The sequence below is a fragment of the Leptodactylus fuscus genome, chromosome 6, assembly GCF_031893055.1.
Source record: "Leptodactylus fuscus isolate aLepFus1 chromosome 6, aLepFus1.hap2, whole genome shotgun sequence".
Taxonomy (NCBI): domain Eukaryota; kingdom Metazoa; phylum Chordata; class Amphibia; order Anura; family Leptodactylidae; genus Leptodactylus; species Leptodactylus fuscus.
In genome coordinates, this window is record NC_134270.1 from 75,492,759 (window position 1) to 75,520,244 (window position 27,486).

The 27,486-nt window shown below is 40.3% G+C and overlaps 1 protein-coding gene and 1 long non-coding RNA gene across 7 annotated transcripts in view; both read left to right on the plus strand.

Annotated features, from left to right (window-relative positions):
- LOC142210868 (uncharacterized) overlaps positions 1-27,486 on the plus strand; it is an 892,280-nt gene that overhangs the window by 92,351 nt on the left and 772,443 nt on the right. The gene's annotated exons all lie outside the window — the stretch shown is intronic.
- LOC142210839 (voltage-gated potassium channel KCNC1-like) overlaps positions 1-27,486 on the plus strand; it is an 85,205-nt gene that overhangs the window by 56,256 nt on the left and 1,463 nt on the right. Inside the window, exons 3-5 of one of the 6 annotated variants that reach the window (XR_012717001.1) lie at positions 9,854-10,048; positions 18,165-18,290; positions 23,278-23,323. Coding sequence is in view for 5 of the 6 variants with exons in the window: in XM_075280291.1 (XP_075136392.1) it covers positions 9,854-10,048; positions 18,165-18,271 (302 nt within the window). In the remaining variant the exon portion in view is untranslated. Of the gene's footprint in view, positions 1-9,853; positions 10,049-18,164; positions 18,291-23,277; positions 24,101-27,486 lie in introns of those variants that run through there. The other 5 variants (XM_075280291.1, XM_075280292.1, XM_075280295.1 and 2 more) reach the window with 5 other exon arrangements.

Genomic DNA, 27,486 nt, shown 5'->3' on the forward strand with positions numbered 1-27,486 from the left:
TTTTAAGAAAAAATTGACATGGCTTAAAAGGTCCTTGAAGTACTAAAAATACACGAGATTGTGTTGTAATATTCTGACTCAAAGTAAGCCAGCTATAAGGTGATATAAACTTGCTTTAGACAGTCTACTATATACGCCAGATTTATTATTCAACAACAACCACTGTTATAAATCTGGGGCATTTTGGACTATCATTAAATATGGGCCAGTGAACTCCACCGAACAATGAAGTCCCATCCCCCACCTGCAGTTTTATTCTGTGCACCATCTCCGTGTCTTACCAGCTACACAATTCTGCTTTCCATAATGTTACACAATCAATGTGGTAAGGGTTGGATGCCATTACATCAAAAGAAAGACATCCCATTTCCAGGACAGAAATAAATGTATTTGACTGGAAACATTAGCTCATTTTGACAAGGAAGCTGACTGATTCTTTACAGCACATCTATCACAGGATAGAGAGTATGGACTCAGGTATTGTCTTTTGTGCTGCATGATTTTTCCAAAGATTATTTTTCTGATGAAACAGCTTAGCATCCACATAATATCTTCCGTCAGTATCTCCGGCCCTGCTGTGCGGCTTCCAAAGGAACCAGGGAGTTAATTAGACAGGAGTGTGAAATGCCGCAATAATAACCTACAGGGAAGATCTTATGCCGTACTACATAACTGCTGCTGTGAACGGACCTGTCCGACGTAGCAACAGTATCTATGGAGGGCTCGACCTGGAGCGCTGAGTGACAGAGAGAACCCACTGATCATCAGAGAAGCCAGAGCCAAGAAAGACACGTCGTCTCACGATGAGAATTTTCCCAAAGCGATGTTAGGCTCTATTCAGATCACGTTTTTTACATCCATTTAACAAATGCAGAAAAAGGATGCATACGGATGGCCATTCGTTTACATAGACATTAATAATAAAAATAATCTGTTGCTGTCTGCATGGTATACTACGTTTTTGTGTCCCTCAAAAAAAGGAACAGAAACGGGTCCATTTTTTTAAAAATTGATATTTATGAAAATGGATGACCATTAGCATGCAACTGTTTTTTGATCTGAATAGACCCTTAGACAATGATAAATCATATGTATACTGGCAGTGAGTATCAAGGATTCAACAAAAAAGTTGCAGAACTAGAAATATGAATTATAATTATAATAGGGATCTTGTATACAAACTCTAAAATGTATAGCCAATCCCTGGGGCAGCATTTTTACAGATGCATAGTATATTCATGATCTCTCTCATTTCCAGGGGCCTAAAAACACTAGAAGCGCCCTGGTTTCCTAAGTATAGGCAGTCCAGGTCGGATTTGTGTTACGGGCAGAAATTAGTTTGTACCAACTCCAGGAGTTCCTAACAACAACTATAATAATTGCCAGTTTTATAGATTTGAAGGCTAAATTAGAGGTGATCACATTCACACTTGAAAACATCAAGAAGTGTAACATAGGCCCAATAAAACCATTGGGTAAAACCAAAGGCAACAATCTTCTATATGGGGCTTCAATATATGGTTTGCCTGTTACAAGGCATTTAGTGTTAATAAGTAAGATCATTCTCCTGAGATTATTACAAGGCCCTAACAAACAACATTTTACTGTTCAGACTAAAGAATGACTCCATGGCTAGATGACAATGCAAATGCTTAGGATATCCTCAACACATGGAGTCTAGCCAATAGGTAAAAACAGACACAATAATGTAAATAGTCATCTGAATCCAATTATAACTTAATTTTCATAAATATTATGCAACAATAAGTTACCTCCTCCCCAAAGGTCATAACACAGCATTGTGTATATATATATATATATATATATATATATATATATATATATATATATATATATAGAAAAGTAGGTACAACAAAACAACAACAACACTCCAGTAGGTGATCACCACTAATGGAAAATGTGAGTGCATATTAGTCTGAGATAAAGAAAGAGCAGTCTCTGGCTATAACTAAGTATATAGAAACATCTTCAGTACAACAATGAGTTGCTGATGTTGCAGCATATATTATTAAAATAAGCTTAAGGGGAAGCTGTTTAGATATTGTGGGCATCACTGTGCATATAATCTTCTTTCAGCCAGTCATTCATCATTTTCCATTGCTTTTAGTTAGGTCTAGGCTCTTCATATCAGTTTATACTTTCTACTTTAGTACCGGCCAGATCACAACTTCGCAACATTATTTCTTCTGTTGCATCACCAGCAAAGGTTAATCCAGAAGTTGATAACCCAGAGGTTGATGTCCAGGCTAAAATTAAAGATATTGCTTGTATAATCTCCCTTGTTCCAGTATAACATGCAATGTAACATAAGCACTTTATACACACTATGATATATGCTCTGTAGCCAAAGAAAAAGGGGTTTTGCTGAATTCTCAGTCAGTATGGTTATTAACCTTTCTATCAGAGATGTAATTGGAAGTGCCCATATCATAGACATAGACAATGTGATTGTATTACAGCCATGGATGGGCTGAACTATTCTTTTTCCAAAGTTTTGCTAATAAATAATGGGATTGGGCTTAATTTAAGGAAAATAAAGAACAGGCCCTTCTGTCTAGATGGTAAGACCCTGTGTGATAATGGAATCATTGATATCAGGCTACTTATCATGTTTGTATGCCCTCAAATGTAACAACAAGGATTAGACAGAATTTAATAAGGACAATTTGGTTACATGGCTGTTATCAGGAGCTGAGGTTACTGCATCTTGTCCATCCTAGGCTAGCATTATGGAGTTCAGTGTTGGATGGAGACAGTCAGGTGTAAATCACCACTTTTCAGCAAATATCCAATACATATCAGTATGCCAAGATAGTTTCCTACTATTGTTTGATCATGGAGGCAGTAACTGCATTCCTGAATTTTTACATAATAGTTTAGTCCTGTAGACAATGATAAAATCCAGACCATGATATATCCATCAATTTGTAGAATTGTAAATGTTCATATGATGGCCCCTGGTCTGAACTACACTTCTATACTGTCCTTGTTTTTTAATGCATTACATCCAAGGTTATTACTATGTTATATCCTTGTACTTTGTATAATATCATAGTACTTAGTATATGAAATAATTTATTGATTGGACTGTAAAGGTTTCTCTTTTTTCTCTGGATATTATTCTCTTGTAGGGTCATACTGAGGATAAGACCCATCTTCTATCCTAGTGGAACAACTATGGGTCTACTATTAATGACATCATGTTATCATTTTATATACAGGACATATCATCCATAAGTTCTATTGGTTATTTGTGACACTATAAGTTATTAACCCTAGTGGCAAGTAATTGGCCTAAAGTCATTCCCAAATAGAGCCACCTGGACCTTTAGGGCTTATTACTGTGTCAGAGCTGGTAGGCAATCCAACACTGTGTTCATCTGTGGGTGTTTAGTGGATTCAGTATCAAACTAGGCTGCCTAGAATCCAGCAGTAAAATTCATTCTTGGGGGCTCAGTGTACAACTGCTGAGCATGCAAATGTTACCTGATATTTGTTTGCAAATGTATAAAATGTTATCAAGCATAAAGTACTAGAGTCTTCTGAGATCTGTGAGCCAGGGATATGTGCCCACACAGCAGCAAGCCTCAGACAACTGCAAAATGCTGTAGGATGACTGGTTACAATGTGATTGAGAATATGGTGTTCATGTATACAAATCCCCCAAATGATGTGCCCAGTGATGACTCACAAGGGGAGTGCTGCATTCACTCATAAGGCAATGTGGTGACCTATTCATAAATATCACGTGACTGCTGTGATCTGTCCTTTGCAAAGAGGTGAACACTGAGGACTGGGATTGGCTGCAGTGGTCACCTGGCACAAAGAGTCCGAGGACCTGTATGCAAATTGTTGAAGCTGCCACCACTGGAAACAGGCCCAAAAGAGGTGAGTACTTGTTTCTTATGTTTGTGATCCCACTAACAGCACTATTAAATAAGAAAAATATAAATCAGACAACTCCTTCATATAATTGCTGTGTCATGCCAGTGCTGGGGGCTCACCTGAGTCAAGAGCCCCCCAGGCCTTTCACCTGTTCGCCTGTGGGCCAGTCTGAGCCTGGATGGATTTATTTCAGTGTTCATGGTCAGTGTTTTTTTCCCAATTAATGCTAGTTGTCATTTTAGAAACACAACATGCAGATAACCAGCCCATGGCAGTCCATAATACATTGTATGTGTCATGTTTGGTGGTTCTAAGGGAAAATAAATGGAGCATTTGATAATTTTATTCTAAATTTGTGGATCCTAAAATATTGTCCTTACTGTGAGACTTACTGTAACATTCATATATAAAGTTGTCATTCAGTATTTGCAATGGAAATTCAAAAAGTGGATATCTGCACTCCCTTTATGGTTATCCCAAAATATGGTCTGTACCAGTCCAAGCTAATAATTAGAGATGAGCGAACAGTAAAATGTTCGAGATTTGATATTCGTTTCGAGTAGCCCCTCAATATTCGACTACTCAAATCGAATATCGAACCCTATTATAGTCTATGGGGGGAAGATGCTCGTTTCAGGGGTAGGCAACCTTTGATCAAATTATACTTACCAAGTCCACGAGTGAGGGTTGGACTGGATCCTCCGAGAAGTCTTCTCCGTGCAGCGTCCCCGCGGCATCTTCCGGCTCTGAATTCACTCTGCCAGGCATCGGGCCTGCTACAAGCGGGCATGCTCAGTCGGCTCTGCCCAGGCCCGATGCCTGGCAGAATGAATTCAGAGCCGGAAGACGCCGCGGGGAAGGTGCACGGAGAAGACTTCTATAGGTAGGAGAAGAACCAGCGTTGATTGGCCGACTGTATAGCATTCGGCCAATCAATGCTGGTTCTGCATCGAACTTTTCCATTCGAATAGTGAGTGGTAGTAGTACCACAGTAATACCGTAGTATTTGATCAAATACCTACTTGATTGAATACTACTCGCTCATCTCTAATAATAATACCCACTTTGCTTTCATTGTTCTGTTGTATCGTGGAGGCAAATTGATACATGAACCCTAGAAGTGCCCTAGCACTATGCAGGGAAATGCAGTGAGACAGCACTAGGGAATGTTGCTGAGAAGAGAATAATGTTGAGAGGACTTGGTCCTTTGTTTTCTTCTCAGGATGCATTCACTTTATATAATAGACAAAAAAAGCAATATAAATGAGTCAGTTAATCAAACTATACTAGATTGTGGTGTCACTTGTGGAAAAGCAATATCTGGGCATATTATGTACTTGTTGCAAGAAAACCAGTGCTCCCCCCACACCGACATCGAGGCCACAGAAGAGGCATACATAGAAATTCAGAATTGGGTCCCCTTTAAAAAAAAAAAGGCAGGATAAAGAAGGACAGTGGTTTGAGTAAATGTGTTTGAAGTATAAAAGAAAAAAAAAACCTCTCAGCAATACTTGCAACAATGATGTGCTTACCTCTGCCTACTGAGTCCATTAGTCCAGCTGACAGGCAGTAACCTTTTCAATTACATTTTTTTCAGACAATCTCCATTATTTGACTATATACTGACCTACTATTGCTTTTGTATAGAGGGTTAATCATCTCCTGACAGGGTAAGAGTATGTTCACACAAGTTTTTGCAGGCTGATTTTGATGCCTCAAAATCTGCCTGCAAAAATTGAAATGAATGGGAGTCCCTCACTTTTTTTCCCCGCTAGCGATTTTTTTCAGCTAACCAGAAAAAGAAGCGAAATACCCTATCTTCCCGCAAATTTCATGGCTGACTTAGCCACGGTGTCCACAACTAGAGACACACTCCTGATTAGGCCGGTTCATTCAGGCCTAATCAGGTACGGGATGCTGCGACAGGATGCCGCTGTGTGAACATACCCTACGTGACATGCCTGACAGACTGTATCATGAATCTCAATTAACAAAGCAAGGGTGAGGATTTACAACTAAAAAGATCAAAGTGTTGTGGGAGGGACCTAGAGGCCCCCTCTCTGCATGAGCGCCATAGCAGTTGCCTAGCCTGCCTCCATGGTAGGTATGACTTTGGACCAAAGTGCAATCACAAATGCTGCAGCTCTGATTGCTGGACCACTGTGCCCTAAATTCCCATTATATTTACCGACAAAAACTAAATGGAACAGAATAACTGGCAAATCCTTTCCCTGTGCTCATTGCATTGGGACTAACACTCATTTTGGCCAGAGTACTGCATTGTGAATTAGAATAATGGGGAGAAATGATGATGCATTTTATATTTCCAGATTTTTGGAAACAATCTCTTTATTATGCTTATGCTTATTCGTATAGCACCATCATATTCCGCAGCGCTTTACAGACATTGACAGTCACTGTCCCATATAGGGCTCACAATCTATCAGTATGTGTTTGGAGTGTGAGAGGAGACCCACGCATACACAGGTAGAACATACAAACTCCTTGCAGATGTTGACTTTGGCAAGATTCAAACCCAGGACTCCAGTGCTGCAAGGCTGCAGTGCTAACCACGGAGCCACTGTGTTACCCCATTATACATATCATTAAATTGTTGTGTTCCCTAGTCTTTACTGTAGATTATAGAATGTATGGTTTGAAATATCTTTATCTCTTGCCATTTGATTGCTTCAAGGTCAGATCAAAGTTACCATTTTATGCAAAATTTTGTATTCACAAAAGCAAAAATAATAAAAGCCTTCCCTCTGCGGTTTCTTGCCTGAAAGTTAGTAGTGCAAATCTTGGCATTGAACAGTCCCATCATGCTGTCAATATAGAGTTAAATCATCTATATATCTCATCTACATAAAATCTTTATAAACCCAATGTGTTTCTTATCTAGAGTTACATCCTACATTGTAGACCAGAGCTGAACTCTCCCAGCATTCCCTGCTTGTTCAGTGTACACAGAGATTGCTCTAGGAATCCTAGCAATAGGGCACTATATAGTTAATGTGGTAAGAAACTACTTTAAGGGTATGTTCACATGGTTGAATTTAGGGCTGAAGTTGAGTTGGATTCTGTCTCAAAACAGGCTAGTCTGAACATTCCCCATAGACAGCCAATTAGTAACCCCATTGAGACTACCACTGGCAGTCAACTAATCGCTGTGTGAATGGTTTGCATACTGAGATGTCATCAGCTGCTTATACACCTTGCACTGGCCCATACTAGGAAAATATAGATGTCTAAGAGAAAGCTTCTGCTGGCAAGGAGGGGTCGGAATGAAAAGGGGATTTGAAGATAACAAAACCTGTAATACAAGATGTCCTGAACCCAAATAATTCTGAGTGCTTTCTATTTATTTTTCATTGTGCTCTATAATCTTTATGAAACACAGTAAAGACTTCCATGGTTTTTGAGTTAGTCAGCAGACAAAACTGTAATGGCCAGGAGTGTCAGACCGAGGTGCTTACAGCCCACCAGTACAATTCATGGTGTCACATGACCCACAGGATATACAACAAATAATACCATAAATAACCAGCATTATTAAACCAAATATGACTAAATAAAGACACAACAACTTTTAAGTGGTATAAACTTGGCCGTGATGTTTTATTAAGGCGTTTAAAACATAAATTGTTAAATATTTTAATAAACCAATAAAATAATTGATAAATAAATAAATAATTAATAAATACACAACCGTAACAACAAGTAGTTAAATTGACCATCAAGTCCTCCCAGCAGTAGCTGGGCGACTAACACCCTCTCTAATAAAACTTCACGACAATCCTGTTACCCTAACCAATAGGGTGGGCGGGTGGGCGCTGCCTTCTTCCTCACAGCGGATTTTCTTCAGGAAAACTGGCACACAACTACGGCTGAATTTGTCTGAATTTGGCGCCACTGGAAACAGCTGTCCAATCAGCTGTTGACCCGGTTGCCAGGCAGAACAGCTGGAAATTTCTAGAACCTGCTCGTGCTGGGCACAGCTGACCTCGCTTAACCCCATGGTAAGCACCATTCGTAGATTACCTCAGAAAATAGGGGAGGATATAATTAGATCAAACCAAATTATAAATTAATCAAAACAGCACTCTTTACCACTAATTATTATATATTAAATAGAATTGATTCCTGGGGACAGTGACACCATGTGCCCCCAACATTAGGTCACTTTTAGGGGCATTTCAATCTAGTGGTTCACAGTGTCATATGCTCTGCTACACTTTTTCCTTCAGTGGTAACTTTCTGCCTAGTTTTTGCTTTTGTCTGTTTTTACTCTTGAAGGCCCTGCCAGTATCTTCTGACTGACTCTTCTAGGGCCCTCTTAGCTTTATGAGCTGAGATACCTGCTCATTCAGCAGCAGGACTCAGGCAGCAGCAAGATGTTGTAAGAATATTGCTGACTGGGTCCCCATGAAGGTGGGGCCAAATGGAGAAATACTGATCACACTGCCTTGTCACAAACTGATTAGGGCTCGTTCACATCTGCGCCCGGTGTCCGTTATGCAGGTTTCCGTTTCCTGCATAAAACAGAGCAGGAGACGGAAACCTGCAGGAGTCTTTCTCACCCTTTCATTTGAATGGGTGAGAAAGATGTCCGGCCGTGAGCGCCGGTGAGCGTTTTATGCTCTCCACCGCGAAACCGGGTTTTATAATCCAGACACAGAGTCGAACATGCAGAACTCTGTGTCCGAATTTAAAAAAAAACGGTTTTGCGGCGGAAAGCATAAAACGCTCACCGGCGCTCACAGCCGGACCCGGTCTGTGGTTTCCGTCTTCTGGCATGCAGAAGACGGAAACCACAGAACGGACAGCTGAATGCAGGTGTGAACCTAGCGTCAGTTTGTAAAATAAAAGAATCGGTTTATTGCATGGATTCATAGATTAGTGGCTTGGAAGCCCAACTGAGGATTCACCTGCTCCCCTGTGGGCCTTTCTGAGTCTGACTACCAGGATAGCAGACATAGCAAAGAACAGATATCACTGGACTATGAGTAGGCCCGGCCCTACAGCTCAGTGTCATTGCTGGGTGTTGAGTAACGCACACCTGACAGTTCACTTCTACAGCCCTTGTGGTGTCAGGGGGTGTTCTTTATTACCCAGCAATGGTGTTGAGCTGTGAGACCAGCCCCTCTTACAGTACAGTGATATTGGTACCGAAACTAATAACACTAATATCTCTAGCATTCTCACAGATCACATACTGATGACTTATCCTGTTGATAAATCTTGACTATGAAAAATCAATTTGGGACTGAAAAAGCCCTTTAATGAGTTGGAAGACTCCCTAATAAATTATCACCAAAGTCATACCGCTTTGCTGTTTTTAAAGCAGTTGCCCAGTTTAAAGAACCCCTTTACTTTACACTATCACCTGCTATCACTAGGGGCAGAGATGGGGATGTAGCCGCCGAGCAGGGTGAGTGGTGGAAAACCATTATAAAGTTCTTTTTCCCTAATAGGGAATTCTATTCAGACAGTTCTTAGATACATTTAGGTACATGTGTTTCTAAGGTTACCACATACGAGTATGATCACTCATTGTCATGAAACTTTCCCAGTGGCCCAATTTGCCCTAGTTTCTATGTAATAATATGGAGAGTAGAGTGGGAAATGTGGCATTAGCTCACTAGATATATTTCCTGTTCAAATGTCCAGTAAGGTTTGGTGTCAATATATGTGGAAGTTGTAATGCCTTTCAAACGTAAGAATTTCTTTTTTTTCTTATGCAGGTGATGTTCATTAATGATTTGGATTTTGGGGGTAATTCTATTATCAGTGTTTTCTTATAATATATTCATATAGTATATTACACTCCAGTGTGCTAAATGGACTACAGTTCTATATAGAAGGCTTGGGACATACATTTCCGAGACCATTGATACATTGGTTTATCATAATTCATATATTTGTTTGTTTTATTTTGTTCCTAAAGACTCCAAGCAGAATGGGGATGCTGCCAACGCTGCACTGGCCAATGAGGATTGCCCAACAATAGACCAAGCTCTTTCCCCAGAAGAAAAGTCTCCTGTTACCCCTGGTGCAAGAGAAAGATACAATCGTGACCGAGCTTGTTTCCTGTTGTCAACGGGGGATTATGCCCATTCTCCAGATGGCAACATTCGCAAAGGTATTCACCTCTGATGCATTCTTCCCCACCTTCATCGCTCACTTCCATTTATGCAGCTAACTGCAGCCAGCAATGCAAAAGCTTGAAAATGATATCCCCAAAAAACTACCATGCAAAGACCAATGTCTCTGATCTGCTTTCAACTTAGATCTTGCTGGTTCTGATCACTCTCAGTCTCCTTTAAGTGGGATGTGTAGATGTGAGCTACATGTAGTTAAACAAAATAGCCACGTCTTCCCTTGCAATCTTGCTTCTTGTAGGCTGCTTTAGTAGAAATAGTACATTTTAGTCTCTATTTTAATTGAACTGTGTCATGTGCCATGGTGGTCAGGATAAATACTGAGGAGTCTGAGAAAACAAGAAGCTGCTCAGCTACAAATGTGAAAATGCGAAAATACAATATCACCTTTTTGTACCGTAAGAAGAAGAAATTGTAAACATGGGTGCACTCCATATACAATTGAGACAAAAACATTCATATCAAGGGTTACTCTCCTCCAGCAGTACAAAAAATTACCTTATCACCTCTGGGTCATATACCCTTGTACCTCAGAACTCTCCAGATTTGGGAACCTGAGGTGATGGGTGGAGCTTGGGGTACAAACAAAGCCCAATAAGTAAGCATGATCAATGGAAGGATGTAGGCATTATGGAACACCCCAATGTTTTCTTAGCATGCTCATATGTGATGTTGTTTCAATGTCTATATGTTGGAAAGTCTAGAAATGCCAGGCTAGTAGCAACCATGTTATCATGTTATATGTTATGTCCTTCGACTCTTGTGTCTTTTGTTGCTCTTTTGTTTTTCAGCTCATGTGACAGATCATAATGGCCCGATATCTGACTGAGGTTTTACTGCTATACAAATTTATTACTATCATTATTTATTACCTACATACCCCAATAGATTTTGCTACTTGTACCAAAATCTTATAAAAGCACTACTGCAGCTACATTGGTCAGCATACCCATATCCTTGTCATGCTGTTACTGGCATGGTGGGTCAAGCTGTCATGCAAGAGACCAGTGCATACATGACCATATAAGTATTGTATGCAATTGTGACACTGTTTGTCAAGAGTTAGTTGTAGATTATGCAGCGAGTATGTGTCCATTTTACTGTATGTATGTATGTATGAGTGAAAGTCCTGTATGTTGATGTCCTACCATAGTAGACAGTAAGACCATTTTCACTCCGGACCACTGCAGAATAAAACTGCGATCTTTTATATCTTTACAAGCTTGGAATATTACTCTGTTAGATAGTTTCAGGGTGCTATTACGCATTTTCAACATTTCCATACTGATCATAAATTTCTTTTAGTATATACAATTGCTAAGAAAAAGTTAAGACTAGAGGTGAGCGAACATTGTTCGATTGAATACATATTCGATCGAATATCAGGCCATTCGGGGTATTCGATTGGAATCGAATACCACGAGGCAAACACAGCAAAAATTTGTATCCCCTCCCACCTTCCCCGGCGCTTTTTTTGCACCAATAACTATGCAGGGGAGGTGGGACAGGAACTACAACAACGGAGGCATCGAAAAAAATCGTAAAAAGTAATTAGCTGGCTGAATCAGGTGACCTCCAATTTTTACGAATGGTGGATTTAACATTCGATTAATTTGAGACTGTGAACTATGTGACTGTGAGACAGGGATAGATCTACAGGCAGGTTTAGCTAGGGATCACCTTTACTTAGGTGGGAATGTCACTCACCCAGCTCTTTGGGGCTCTATCTGATTGGGATCCCTGTCAGCTTGCGATATGCGCAAGCTAACTTCTTCCCATAGGAATGCATTGACCAGCGTTGATTGGCTGAATGCCATATAGAGTACAGCATTCGGCCAATCAATGCTGGTTCTGCCGGAGGAGGCGGAGTCTAAGATCGGTCCACAGCAGTTTCCATTGTGGTCTGATCTCAGATGTAGCAGTGCTGACACAGCTCTGCTACACGGAGAAGCAGAAGAGCTCAGCGCACACAGAGATGCAGCAGAGCTGAGTGTGCAGCAGGGTTCAGTGCACACTCAGCACTGCTACATTTGAGATGCAGCAGTGCTGAGTGTGCAGCAGGGTTCAACGCACACTCAGCAATGCTACATCAGAGATGCAGCAGAGCTGAGTGTGCAGCAGGGTTCAATGCACACTCAGCTCTGCTGCATCTGAGATGTAGCAGTGCTAGCCGTGCGCTCAGCTCGGCTGCATCTCCAGAGTGGCCAAGCTCAGGGCACAGCCAGCTCTGCTTCATCTCCAATGTAGCAGTGCTGGCTGTGTGCTCAGCTCGGATGCATCTCCGGAGTAGCAGTGCTGGCCATACGCTGAGCTTGACTGCATCTCTGGAGTAGCCGAGCTCAGCGCACGGCCAGCTCTACTTCATCTACGATGTAGCAGTGCTGGCCGTGCACTCAGTTCGGATGCATCTCTGGAGTAGCCGAGCTCAGCGCATGGCCAGCTGTGCTTCATCTCCAATGTAGCAGTGCTGGCCGTGCGCTGAGCTCGACTGCATCTTTGGAGTAACCAAGCTGAGTGCATGGCCAGTTCTGTTACATCTCGGCATAGGAATGCATTGACCAGCGTTGATTGGCCGAATGCCATACAGAGTATAGCATTCGGCCAATCAACAAATATCGAATATTTTACTGTTCGCTCATCTCTAGTTAAGACATTATGCAGACTAGTTACATGGGTTAAGCTGTACTGTCTTTTCAGTTTTACAAAATTGTTTCAAGCACATCACTGTGAAATTCTATTCAATCAACATTATTTCTTAATTCCTGTTTGTGAATTTACATTCTGGATGTAGATTACAAAAATGTATTCGCAGCAACCAGTGTGTTAGCAGAGTGGCCTGGAGGAATGGCCTGGAGCACAGGGGAACTAGGCAAAGAGTGGCCTGGCACACAGGATGGTCGGGAAAGGTCTGGCCTGACACACAGGATGGTTGGGAAAGGTCTTGCCTGGCACACAGGATGGTTGGGAAAGGTCTGACCTGGTACATAGGAAAGCTGGGTAAGGAGTGGCCAGGCACATAGGAAAGCTGGGAAAGAAGTGGCATGGCACACAGGATGGTCGGGAAAGGTGTGGGCTGTCACACAGGAAATCTGGGCAAGGAGTGGCCAGGCACATAGGAAAGCTGGGAAAGAAGTGGCATGGCACACAGGAGAAGTGACCTAGCACAGAGAAGAAGGGGCAGAATGGCCAGGCAAACAAAAAAAAGCTAAATTAATGGTCTGGCACTCAGAACAGCAGATAAAGAACATGTGTCAAACAAAAATAAAAGAGACTGGGGATCAAGTGATCTGGGGTGCTGACTGGCAAATCAAAGAAATGGGAAGGGGATGATTTCAAGCAGAAAATATGGAATATATTTGGTACATGAACTAGCAATGTAGTAGTCTAGTATACAGAATCACACAGAAAGTCTAGCTCAATATAATCAAAAGAATCGGTAGATCTGTTCAGTTTGACCATGCCCACATTTCCATTCTTACACTGTGAAAATTGAGCTATAAAATGGTACACCAAGAATTGTCCTTGTTACAAGGCAATATGACTAAGTGCAATAGGTAGCAACTCCATTCTACCCTACCATCTACAGGTACAGTATAGTGTGTTTATTTTACTGGAAGTGGCCTAAACCAGCAATGGATGATCTTCAGCACATAGCAGACAACACATTGACATCTCTGTACCCAGCATTATGAGTTCTTTTTATACTGACTGGAAACAGATTCACAATTGAATTACTCATAGACTTTAGAGTTTTTAGTAAATCAAAAAATGTCACCTCACCATACATATCTTTTGCCAAGTACATATGGAATTCTATATTTTGTTGTCCAATATAGTTTTATTAAGGATGTTAATAATATAAGGTATAACAGGTCACGTATACTGGGACACATATCCCACAGAGAAAAACGGGATATATTCATTGAGAAAAGACATAAAAGGTAGATACAGTAACCAACACTGCAGTTGTTAGTCAAGTGACCTTCACATACCACATACAGTAAGTCAATAAAGGCACAGTAGAAAAGCAACAAGATAACCGTGGGGGTGAGGCAAACTTTGGTGCATAGTAGAAAGTACCTATATAAACCTGGCCTAAAAATACAGTATATCCAAGAGCAACATGTTGTGTGTATTGAAAGCTGTACCATAGACTGTAATAAAGAAGCAAACAGACATAAAGTCAATGTGTCCAAGAAGCCCACTGGTTAGACAGGCAGACCTATATCCCTTTGAATTAACAAAATGTAGTTGGAAATAGGAAATGGAAAAATATGAAGGCTCTATTAGGGAGGGTTCACACGGTGTAACGTGCCGCGTGATGTGGCATGTCTACGCCGTGGGACCCTTTGCGGGTCGTACACGCTCCCATTGATTTCAATGGGAGTGGGGATCGCATGCGCCGCGCTAGTTTGCGGCCGTGATTTTGCGGCCGCAACATCACGGCCGCAAACTAGCGCGGCGCATACGATCCCCGCTCCCATTGAAATAAATGGGAGCGTGTACGGCCCGCAAAGGGTCCCGCGGCGTAGACGTGCCACATCACGCGGCACGTTACACCGTGTGAACCCTCCCTTAAGCACCTTTGATAGATTCCAGAAGATTACATGAATCTATCAGTAATCTGTATTTTGTAAATCAGTGACTAATAGAGCTGCTGCCTATATTCATTACCTCTACATACTGTAGCCGATTGTTTTGCATTTCATCAGTATATTAAAGAAGTTTTCCAGTTTCTTCAAATAAATGCTATATGATTTTTTAATAAACTTCCTGTGTCAATTCCTCATGGTTCTCTAGATCTCTGTTTTCTGTCACTCATTGTCACTCATTCTGTCGCTCACAGGGTCACAGCCCAGTACTCTGACCTCTGTCTGCGAACGAGTCATGCACCTGTGTTCATCACATGACCATGGACCGTATATCACATGACCAGTGACTGTACATCACATGATCATGGACTGATTTTTATCCACTGGAAGTAAACAATGAATGACAACCAGTAGAGATCTAGAAAACTATGAGGAACTGATACATTGGGATTATACCATGGGAACTGATACATTTTAGTCACCAAACAATAACATGTATTTGCTGAAACTAAACATCCCCCTTAAGAGAAAGCATCACCATTAAAGGGATCCTATCATTAAAACACAATTTTTTGGTGACTAACATGTAGGAATAACCTTTAAGAAAGGCTATTCTTCTCCTACCTTTATATGTCTTCTCAGCGCCGCCATTTGGTAGAAATCCCGGTTTTCGTTAGTATGCAAATGAGTTCTCTAGCAGCACTGGGGGCGGTCCCCAGCACTCAAACAGCACTAGGGGCATCCCCAATGCTGCAAGAGAAATCTCAAGCACCACCTCCATCTTCTTCAGGAACGGCCTCTTCACGCTTCAGGCGCTGGGGGTCCAACTTTTAGGCCTCGGGCAGAGCTGATTGCGCATGATCATAGGCCACAAGAAAATGGCCACTTAGGGGGCAACACGATGGCTCAGTGGTTAGCACTGTAGCCTTGCAGAGCTGGAGTCCTTGGTTCGAATTCCACCAGGATCAACATCTGCAAGGAGTTTGTATGTTCTGTGTTTGCGTGGCTTTCCTCCCATTCTGGAAAGACATACTGATAGGAAAATAATATACATTGTGATCCCCATATGGGGCTCACAATCTACATTTAAAAAAAAAGAAAATGGCCGCTTACTGTGTAAGCGGCCATTTTCTACCGAACGGCGCGGAGCAGACATCTCAGGGCTCGTTCACATCTGCGGCCCGGTCTCCGTACTTAGGTTTCCGTTTCCTGCCTAAAACACAGGCAGGATACGGAAACCTGCAGGAGACTTTCTCACCCATTCATTTGAATGGGTGAGAAAGCTGTCCGGCCGTGCGCGGCGGTGAGCGTTTTGCGCTCTCCGCCGCGAAACCGGGTTTTATAATCCGGACACAGAGTCGGACATGCAGTACTCTGTGTCCGGATAAAAAAATCCGGTTTCGCGGCGGAGAGCGCAAAACGCTCACCGCCGCGCACGGCCGGACCCGGTCTATGGTTTCCGTCTTCTGCCATGCAGAAGACGGAAACCATAGAACAGAGACCCCAGACGCAGGTGTGAACCCAGCGTAAAGGTAGAAGAAGAATAGCCTTTCTTAAGGCTATTCCTACGTGTTAGTCACAAAAAGTTGTGTTTTAATGATAGGATCCCTTTAAAGTAAAATGGACTAGGGATTTTTATGTACCAGACAGGTCATTTAAGATGTGAGGATTAATCACAGGGCCCACACATATAAGTATATGTCTGGTTACAAAATGCCAATCACTATATTCATGCAAAACAACAATGATCTAAACCATCAAGATTGGCATATATATATATATATATATATATATATATATATATATATATATATACAGACTTAACTTGAAGCTCCAGGACCTCAATGTAAAATCTATAATGGGGCCCCTACCTACCTTTTCACATTTAGAATAGTGGAATCAGAAGAGGGCCCGATCCGATCTTAATCTTTGCTATAAGGCAACCCTTTTTCTATTTTTATGTCTTTCTTTCTCCTTCCTCGTCCCCCCTTCTCTCTCTCTCTCTCTCTCTCTCTATATATATATATATATATATATATATATATATATATATAGAGAGAGAGAGAGAGAGAGAGAGAGAGAGAGAGAGAGAGAGACATACATAGAGGAAAAAGGGTGGCCTTATATTAAGATTAGATCCTCTTCTGATGCCCATAACCAAACCCTTATCCACTTGAGATGGAACAACTTGATACTTGTTTTCTCTATATCCTAGTCTTCCCTATATCCTAGTTTTCCCTATATCCTAGTCTATGTAGAAGGCATCCCTGACTTGATTAGCACCATCCACAAGAGTAAGAAATGAGGTCAACCTGGGCTTACTGGCAACCTCAATGGCATGTATGTCCTTCTTCAAGATGGCATCTATCTCAACTTTAAGTTAGGGTGTTGATACTTCCCCATGTCTGTATTATAAGTGATTAGAAGTTGGATGTGACGACCAGAGCTTGGTAGTTACCATTATAGATCACTCATGAGATAATGCTACTACTTGAAATAAATACTTTACAAGACATCTGGTCATAAGTAAATGTCTTCTTCACTAGAAATGCTAATATCTACTGATATCATGATTTTGATGAATCACCTACTAACACAACTTACATTAACACTTCCATTTACTCATAATCTTTTGTTAACACATGAATATTCTAAATGCTAAGCATTAGGTTTATTGGTTTAGCTTGTCCTGCACATCAAAGGGTAATTATAGGGGTATCAAGTATATAAGAATAACCACCACTCTGGCGCACCACTGTTCAGCAGAAAAAAGGTACTTCAATGGAGTATCCAGCACCCCAACATCTATATGAGTACTGCTGTGTTGTCTAGTACTGTAGTTCAGCCTATTCAGCCTAGGACTGTATGTGTTTGAACTACATTAACAAGAATAGTTATACTTGTCTGGATGTTACTGTGCTGGAGACCCCAGTGAAGGGGCCATGATGCTCCATCCAGCCAGCCCCTTTTTTCTGCTTGTGGTTCCCATGATTGATATCCTATAAAACCTTTTCAATGCAGAAGCATGTGATCAGAGAAATATAATACTCTTAATCGTGTTTCAGTATTAGGACATAGTACCTTTGGCAACTCTACCAGTTCTAAGTCAGTATAGTCCAGCAAATTTTAGGACACTGGCGTATAAATTTCCGGTTTGAGATTGTTGCTTTGAAATCGTCTTCATATGTGACCAAAAGCTAAGGCTGAGGTAAAGCTATTGGACCTTCTGCCACCTATGTACCATGTTGTTTTGGGGATATTCGCAGTTCTAAGACAGTTGTAGTCCTTTTGTATATTGTTATTTAATGTTTTTCATATAAGGTGTGATCTCCTGTATCCTACAGAATGTAAGTTCTATCACACAGGCTGACACACCTGCTAGGAGGATGGGGGCAGTGCATCTCTATAAAACCATCTACATTTAAACATATCTTTTTTTGTTTGTTTGTTTATTTTCATTGCCATCCATGTTTCATTGTCATTGCCTGCGCCCTTCGCTCTTCAGCTGTCAACGCCTGCACTCCATCACCTCAGCACGACGACTGGTACAAACAAGACGTTGATCTCCTGCATGACCTCAATGCCAATGCAGCCACATGGATCAAGCAGTAGGATGCATGATGCCTTAGGGGTGAGTAGCATGAAAGGGGAGTCCCTTTTCTCACCCTCATTAACTACAAACCTTGCTCATTTTTGTTTCTGCAATGCACCAAGTAATCCTACTCATAAGCTCTAGATCCATATTTATGGTGATTTTTGTCTTGGCTAGAAATGCCTAAGCTTCTTAAGATACCATATGTACAATGTGCCACCAGCCAAGTATGGATCCTGTTTCATTTTACTCACATTTCATTTACTAAGTTCAGGTTATCAAATGATCTGATACCCAAAGGCTACTCATCAGAATGCATGTTGAGCTGTCTTGGAAGCAAAGTATCAACCAAGCCTTTGGATGCAATGTGACTTATTCAGATCATTTCTCAATAACCCTCACTATTGGCAAGTGGTAGAAAGAAGCAGATGCACTGCTGCGCCATCTGTCTTCTTGATTCAAGTTACCATCACACAGTGGCCAAGTCACCATTTGATAATATCTAAACAGAGCACATTTGATATCATCGACAAGCTGTACCTGGCATCTGCTGGAGATCAGCACTTAAATCTCAGATGATTAAAATAAACTTAGCGTATAGGTTTATTCAGTGGACCTAATAGTCATGTTGTCATCAAGGTAAGAAGATTTATATTGTTTATAATACTCATAACCTGGCATAAAATATATGGTTACATTCATTCTTTTGGTCTTATAGTAGAATGGATGGTCAAATCTGAAGAATCTACATTCTTACAACAATAGATTTCTGTTTATAGATCCCAATGTTGTAGGTGTTGATCTTATATGAGGGTTTTCAGGAACCGTTAGGTATCCACTCTTGGCAGGCAGATATATCATGATTTGTTATTCCCATATTTCCAAGATTAGTCAAAGATGCAGTCAAGAAACCAAATTCAGTATATGGCCAGCATAAAATGATCAACCCTGAACACTCCAATGCAAGATCTAATATGCTATGCTACTTAAAGTGTAAAATTACTTGAGTAATACCGCCCTAATCTTAGTAGACCCCCTATTACTTCAGTTCCAATGACTCCTAAGTTCTTGGCTAGTCTCTGCTCACTATTTACTTCAACACAGACGTGTGACCTTATTCATTATAAGGCAATATTATTGTTGCCAGGATTTGATCAATGAATATTGGATAATATCTTCTTCTTAAATTAGTTTTAAATATTTTTTGCATCTGGAGAAATATAATATTTTTCTAATATGTTCTATCTACCTACTGGGTTGGAAACTTTCAGCACTCCTCATTTGCTTTATGGGATTTTCCCATGAACATAACCATATTTAAATTTGTACATGATTAAAAATTAAACATTTCTGCAAAAACTAGCAAAAATTATGAATTATGTACATTTCTAAAATGTCTACAAATTTAAACATAGACATGTTTATCAGAAAACCCCTTAGAGAGGTGCTGTTCCAAAATCAACACTTATCACCTATTTACATGATAAATGATTGAATGGTGGGGGTGCCAACACTGGGACTCCACAAGAAGGAGGAACCTTTGTCTCCCATTTGTATGTAGCAATGGAACTTTCCCAACCACCACATTAAAAAGTGGATGGGATATAGCCAGTCTAATACAGTGGTGAAGCATGCTGTGAACTGAAGAGAAGTTTTAATTTTGGGACAACCCCTTCAATTTCGTCAGCATTTCTTGGAAAACTTTGAGGCTTTGAAAATCCTAGTAAAATAAAACCAAATGCTTCCAGTTTTTAATACAACCGCTATTTAATATAATATAACCAAAGGTATATTTAATATAACCAAAGGTACAAAGAATATAAATTAGATTTAGTTCTAAACTCTTACACAGCAGCAAGTCATACCTGACTATATAAGTACAATCAGCCATCTGCTGGTATAAAATCACACACAATGTGGCACCTGGGGTTCCCTGATTCTAATTCACATACTAAAGCCAGGTTTCAGATTTCTGATAATAGGAAATCTGATTTATACCTTTTACCATTTTATTATATTTCATAAAAAGCCAATTCAGAAATCTATTATGTATAAATTGTATGTGGTAGGATTATTTTAGAATATTCAGAGTTTAGTTAAGAAAAATATAGGAATGAAAGAAAACTATCTTGAGGGCCGTGTGGAATTTACAAAAAGCATAGCTGACCTTTTCCAGAAAGAGTGCCACTCTAGCTTTGTCATAGCTCATTGAAGTGAATGTAGCTAAGGGTTCGTTCACATCTGCGCCCGAGGTCTCCGTTCTGCAGGTTTCTGTTCCCTGCACGAAACCGGACAGGAGATGGAAACCTGCAGTCATGTTTCAAACCCATTCATTTGAATGGGTTTGAAAAGTGTCCAGCTGTGAGCGCCGGTGAGCGTTTTATGCTCTCCGCGGCGAAACCGTTTTTTTTTAACTGGACACAGAGTCAGCCATGCAGGACTTTGTGTTCGGTTTTAAAAAAAACGGTTTCACCGCAGAGAGCATAAAACGCTCACGGCCGGACACTGTCTGACAGGTTTCCGTATTCTGCCGGCAGAAGACGGAAACTTGATACAAAGACCAGAACGCTGGTGTGAACCCAGCATAAGCTGCAATACTAAAAACAGCCCATGGATAACAGTGGATAATCAGACTATGAGGAAGGGGCAAATATAACGCCCCGAAACGCGTCAGTCAGACGTTCTGCTGTATCCAACTCTGCCATTATGAACACTTGTTGATATTTTATTGAACATTTTATGTTCAGAAAAAACTTTTCACAATAAAAGTTAAGTTTTAATCAAAGGAATTTGGATGCTGGAGTTTTCGATTCGGAAGTTCATGGATAACAGTGACACTCTTCTAGAAAGTAACAGCAGTGTTGTTTTTATATAATCCTACCTAATCCCTTTAAGATTTTTTTTTCAGCTAGCGGGAAAAAGAAACGACATGCCCTATCTTCCCTCGTAGTCAGCCGCGGTGTCCGCGGCTCGAGACACCCTCCTTCTTAGGCCCATTTATTCGGGCATAATCAGGAGCAGGATGCCGCGACAGGATGATGATGCACTGCATTGGCATCCCATTGTGGCTAGCTGCACAGAAAAGTCACACAGCGATGAAGGTTTCCGACATGTGAACATACCCTAAGACTATTTCCATTAATAAAAATAAATACAAATTCATAATAACACTGTTATAAGAAGGCTCTTTCAGCAAAGTATCTAGATATTAACGTGGTATAAAATGGTAATACACCTGCTCTTTCAGCTCTGTAAAACACAGCTAGCAACAATGATGAATATAAACCAGAGTCATTATTAGAATTAGGTCTAAAAATAAATTATTAGTAGCCACAATATTAATCCAAAGAAGTACAAAACATCCCAAACCTGAAAGGTCTAGAAGTGTTTTCTTCAGTTATCTAGAAGCCCATCTCTTCTCAGCAATACTTTGATCTACTTTTCAGATAATAAAATGTGCATATAAACAAGGCATATGTGTATCATAATAAGATCAGTTGTATTTATTCAGACTATCTTGTGGAAACCTTAAAGTACTACAGAAACTGTATTGCTTCATGGTTGATTGTGATATAAAGAAATACTCTACATTGTAGCATGTAAATGCATTCGTATAATGAGACATTAACCCTCTAGAAAAGAATTGAACATTAAGTTTTTACCCAAAAATGAGTCAGTCCCATGCCCAAAACGCTATTGATTGTGTATACCAAGATCTTAGTATATCCTTGGTACGTCACCACCAGTTTATGACAACATCAGCAGTTACACAGATTGGTGCCATGATACAGCCTATTATCCATGTATGGAAATACTGTCATTTCGGGATAATACACAATCCAATACATCACACTGATCCATGAAGGCCCAAATTGATTTATGAACTTCAGGACTAGAGCCTACAAGACGTGTTTCCATGTGATAATGGGGACAAGCAGTTCTTTATGAACTAGTAGGGGATTGATGGTCGCATTCCTTTGAATATTGGTAAGGCCACAAAATGGCTGCTTCTACTTTGTAAAAATGTTTCCTGTGGTTGAATAGAATTAGAGAAATATTAGTGCTGTTTTCAAGGAACAGGTTGTGTGGTATTGTAGATTAGACCTATTGAAAGGGGTTATACACCTTTCCATAATTGATCAGTTTTAGGTTGGTGGTGGTTCATCTTTTGGGACTCTTGAAAATGATCTGTTCCCCCAGATGTGAAGTTTCTGTAGTTGTTTCCAGGCTGCCAACTGCACTGCTTATTGCTGAATTACTGATCGTGGCAGTAGTTGATTGGAGTGGTGTTCCAACATTCCAATACAAGTCTATGGGACACTATCCAAAACTGTCTCTATCAAGAATATGGAGATTAAGCAGAGTAATGTAAAGCATGCAAACAACGGTGGGACCTGTGCATCTGGGTAAGCAACTGATCTGTCAGGGTCCCAAAAGTCAGACCCCCATCAATCTAAAATCAATGGCCTGTCTTAACAATAGGCCATCAAGTTTGAGAAGATGGATAACCCGTTTATACTAGGCCACAGATTTTGTTAAGTTATTATGGCTATTGCAGAAATGCAGCAAAAAGAAATACTGCATTTTATAACTCCAGAAAAGTGAAATAGATTTTATTTAATCTCATCCCTACATATGAAAACGCTGCATTGTCCTCGTAGAACTTTATGCAAAATGCAGTAGAAAAGCTGTAAAGGCGCTCATTTTTGGTATTGCGTTTCTGCTGCATTTTTTATGCAGAATTTTTGAGCTGTATTTCGCTACATGTGACCAGCAAACCCAACACAACCCATGCACTGGTGGTGCTGCTCCTGGAAGGAAACAGATGTGTTTTTCTAATTCTGTGCAGCACATTAACACAACAGATAACAAAACGTAACCTAAACTTAACAAAGTGACATTACAGATATAACCATAATATATTTTTTCTGACCCCCAAATTTTTTACTTTAAATCCTGATACTGAGTCACTTTTTTTCTTTTTATGTGTGTATGTGTGTGTGTGTTTTATTTTGTTCCCTCTTAGCTCTAGTAAAACCTTGAAGCTGATTTATTCAGTGCTGACTTTTGAGGCAAGTCAGGTCCAATGACTACAGTAAACATGTAATTCATGCTTATAGCAGTGTGGCGCCCATTGTTAATTTTGTATAAGTGTAGTGGGTAAGGTTGGCGGAGATGTCATTACTGTGAGAATTGTGCTTTCTTTCTATGCTGAATATTAACCAAACGCTTATCATGAGACGTGACCAACAAATACCAGAATCTGATATAACCTCTTATGAGCACAGTTTAGACATATGCTCTATATGGACACACAGAATGCACAAGATAGATCTGACTATACTGTACAGTACATAGGATCAAAATCTTACGATCATAGATTGTATTGGATCACTGAGATTTAACACAAGCAAAAAGCACTGGAACTCTTAGCAGGAGAAAATTGCATGTGTCCACAGTAAAGTGATCAAGATCCATCAACCTCAACTATTCCCCTGCTGCTGTGTCCATGTCTTGTTTGTATGTATGAGTTTGTTATCCGTAAGTCTCGGCTAGTTTGCTGCATGCCTGCTTACAAGTCATGCTTTACAATGGCTCTTGAGGTAGCACTAAGCAAATGCATCACTGACTCCAAAAATGAGAATATGGCTATCTTCCCCTTACTGTGAAGGTAGTCATTTTTGTGAGCTAAACCAATATTCAGAAGAATACGGTCTGTATGGGCTATTTGTGATACGGAAAACATGGCTAATCTAATCCAGAGACATTGCTCTTCTTGTTCCTATTCTGCGTCTGGTATTGCCGCAGAGAACCAGTCACTGGAGGTGCTGTGTCTGGAGGAAGGTAGCCATGTAGTTTAAATCACATGAAACGCCTCTAAACAAGGTCATTGAGAAAACGGTGTAGGCGATAATATAACATCTGAATGTACTTCAAATAGTAATGTTAGCTGTGAATTTGGTATATATTTAGAGGGGCTGGTTTGCTAAGAAAGCTATTAAGACCTTTATTCTGAAAGCAGTGTCGGAAGCACAGGAGATACGAAGCATTACACGACTCCCACTGAAACTGGTTTATCGAAGAAGGTCCTGAGCTTGAACCCCTTCCTTATCAGCTTAGAATTGGAAAATGAATCATCTTAACCAACTTAAGAGTTGAGATTTCATTCGTAGTTCTCAGGTGGCATTATTTGTGAGATTGTCCTAAGAAACAGACTTCAAGAGTGCAGACAATGTTCAACCAAAGAAACAGGTATTGAAATCCGCAAAAGGAAGTACGTTGGCAGACTTAGGGCTAGCGTACACCACTGCAGCCTACTAGTGGATCATGCTGTACCTCCTTCTGTTTTTGTGGGAGAATACATAACCTCACAGACCCCCCATATATTACAGGTTCATAAAACTGAACTGAATGGACTCCGTGTGCCAGTGTGCATGGCAAAGTGCTTGAGCCCATCCTGAATCTTTTGTATAGATATGATGCTCTTAAGTGGTCTTTATTGCTACTCATGCAGTAGCTTCAATTACACCATATAAATAAATGAAGGGTTCAAGTGACTCCCCAACTAACAACAAGAAAATAACTCACTTCCAGTAATTTAAGATCCTATCACATGGCCCTGGTACCGGACCAGATCCAGAGCACAATCTTCCATGTAGAAAACCAAGTAGCCAGTAAGCTAGTAGTCCATAACATCCTTCTTCTATTGCTGATTATTATTATTATTATTATTAATAATAATAATAATAGGGGCCACACGGTGGCTCAGTGGTTAGCACTGCAGCCTTGCAGCGCTGGTGTCCTTGGTTCGAATCCTGCCAAGGGCAAAAAACCATCTGCAAGGAGTTTGTATGTTCTCCCCGTGTTTGCATGGATTTCCATCCCATATTCCAAAGACATACTGATAGGGAAAAATGTGCATTGTGAGCCCTATGTGGGGCTCACAATCTACATTTAAAAAAGAAATAAAAAATAACTAAAATAACATCCAGACCAAGACACCAGCTCCAGAACCTACTTGTTCCAGCTCACACCTTTTTGAGTGAATGCCTTTTGTTTTCAGCAGGGGTCCTGTAATGCTTCAGAAGTGAGAATTTACATCATGGCTTTCCACATCAAAAAAAAAAAAAAAAAAAAGGATAATCTACAGGATAGAACAAGTTCAAATCTTTAAGCAACCTGGGTAAACACAAATTCAGTATCTTAGCAAATCAACCCCACCAAATCCATGAGATTATAGGGCTGGGGTCTCCAACTGTTGCACTGTTGTTTCCAGCTGCTGATATAATGCAACTCCCAGCATGCACATCTATAGGGTAATGTGAAGAGAACAACCTGAAACAAAATACAACACTTGATAAATAAGACTATTTGTAATTAAAGGTCAATAAAAAATTCATCTTTTTGATTTATATGAATAATATTTCCTGTGGTGCATTCTGAAAGCTTATGCAAAGGAGATCTTTTTTGCCTCCTTTATGAACCACTTGGATCTAATGGATGTTAGTAGAATACATCTTATTGACAGGCTACAACATGCCATTTATCGCTCTGCACCAGCTTTCAAGATGTCACCCTGATATCATTTATGCAAAATGGTCACATTGTAACTTGCTTGTGTCGCTACCTTAAATGTTTGTGCTTGGAGCTGTGTTTGTAACTTGACAACACGGTGTCTGCTCAGAAGCATTACAGCCAGGTATATGTCCCATCATATGCAAAAGAAAGACAATGCTATTTTCTATTTACTGAAAAACAAAGACCCTTGTCTCAAATATAATTGAATACAATGGTAGGTAATTTTATAACAGATTAGATTTAATTGGAAACCACAGTCAATGATACCAAACTAGTGCTAGAATAATCAAAGTATAGGAAGATGGTTTCAGAGAAACATGCAGTACGTAAAAAAATAATTTAAGAAAATAATAACGAATAAAAATGAGGTCCTAAGAAGAGAATGCAATTGTGTTTTTAGGCCCTAAGGAATCTTTAAGGAACAAAAGTTGATTAACCCACCTGTTACATATTCTAAACCAATGATGCCACACAAGAAATTGCAGAGCTAAAATCCCAATGCATATCTTATTTGTTGCAGTTCCATTTCTGTGATCCAGATACCAGAAGTGATGCTGATTACAAGATGTCTACTCATTTATAGGTGACAACTGAAATTGTGTATACCAATAGGGATATGCTGTTGGTACCTGCTTTTCTTCCTAACAAACTATAAAGGATTTCCTTTAAGGCATATTTCCAGTTTTTTTAAGAAAGTCAGCAGGTCTAACACTTTGGGGTTTCTATAATGTTGACCATGGTCCTTCGTGCCTAGAGTAGACCCATATTATTTCTTAAGGCTCTTGGCAGCCTTTATGAGCAAACATCATGTGATGGACCATATATGATCTCCAAATGTCAAAGTCTGGTGTGACAGGTAGCAGCTAATGCACCAAAAACACATAGTCATCAAGTCTTGGCTTTGGAGTATGCAGTAGAAAAGTCAGTGTCATTAAGAGACTGCAGAATGCTAAAGTCAACTTAGGCGGTGTTCACACTATTGTCTGTTGCTAGCATCGGTTACAAAGTATTAACAACAGACACTAACAGAACAGTCATAAATACATTAAAAATCCCATCAATTAGATCATTAAAAAATGTACACATTAAAGGGATTCTATCATTAGAATCCCATATTTTACTATTAACATGTAGGTATAGCTTTAAGAAAGGCTATTCTTCTCCTACCTTTAGAAGTCTTCTCCGTGCCGATGTTCGGTAGATAATCCAGGTTTTTGTCATTATGCAAATTAGTTTTCTTGCGGCTCACCCCAGCGCTCAAACAACAATGGGGGTGTCCCCTGTGCTGCTTGAAAACTCCCCTGCGCTGCTTCTGGCACACCTCTCCGCTGCATCCTCTGTGATGTCTTCTTCCAGCACTGGTGTCTTCGGGATCTAAATCCCAGTTGGCTCTGCCATTGAGCTGCCAGGGCTACGAGAAAACTCATTTGCATAACGACAAAACCGGGAATATCTACCGAATGATAGTGCGGAGAAGACTTCTAAAGGTAGGAGAAGAATAGCCTTTCTTAAGACTATTCCTACGTGTTAGTAGTAAAATATGGGATTCTAATATTAGAATCCGTTAACACCAGGTACTGTCCATTAATGTCCATTATGATAGGTGTCCATTTAATGGAACTATCACAGTGAACATCCAGCGGTAGTATGAATGCCC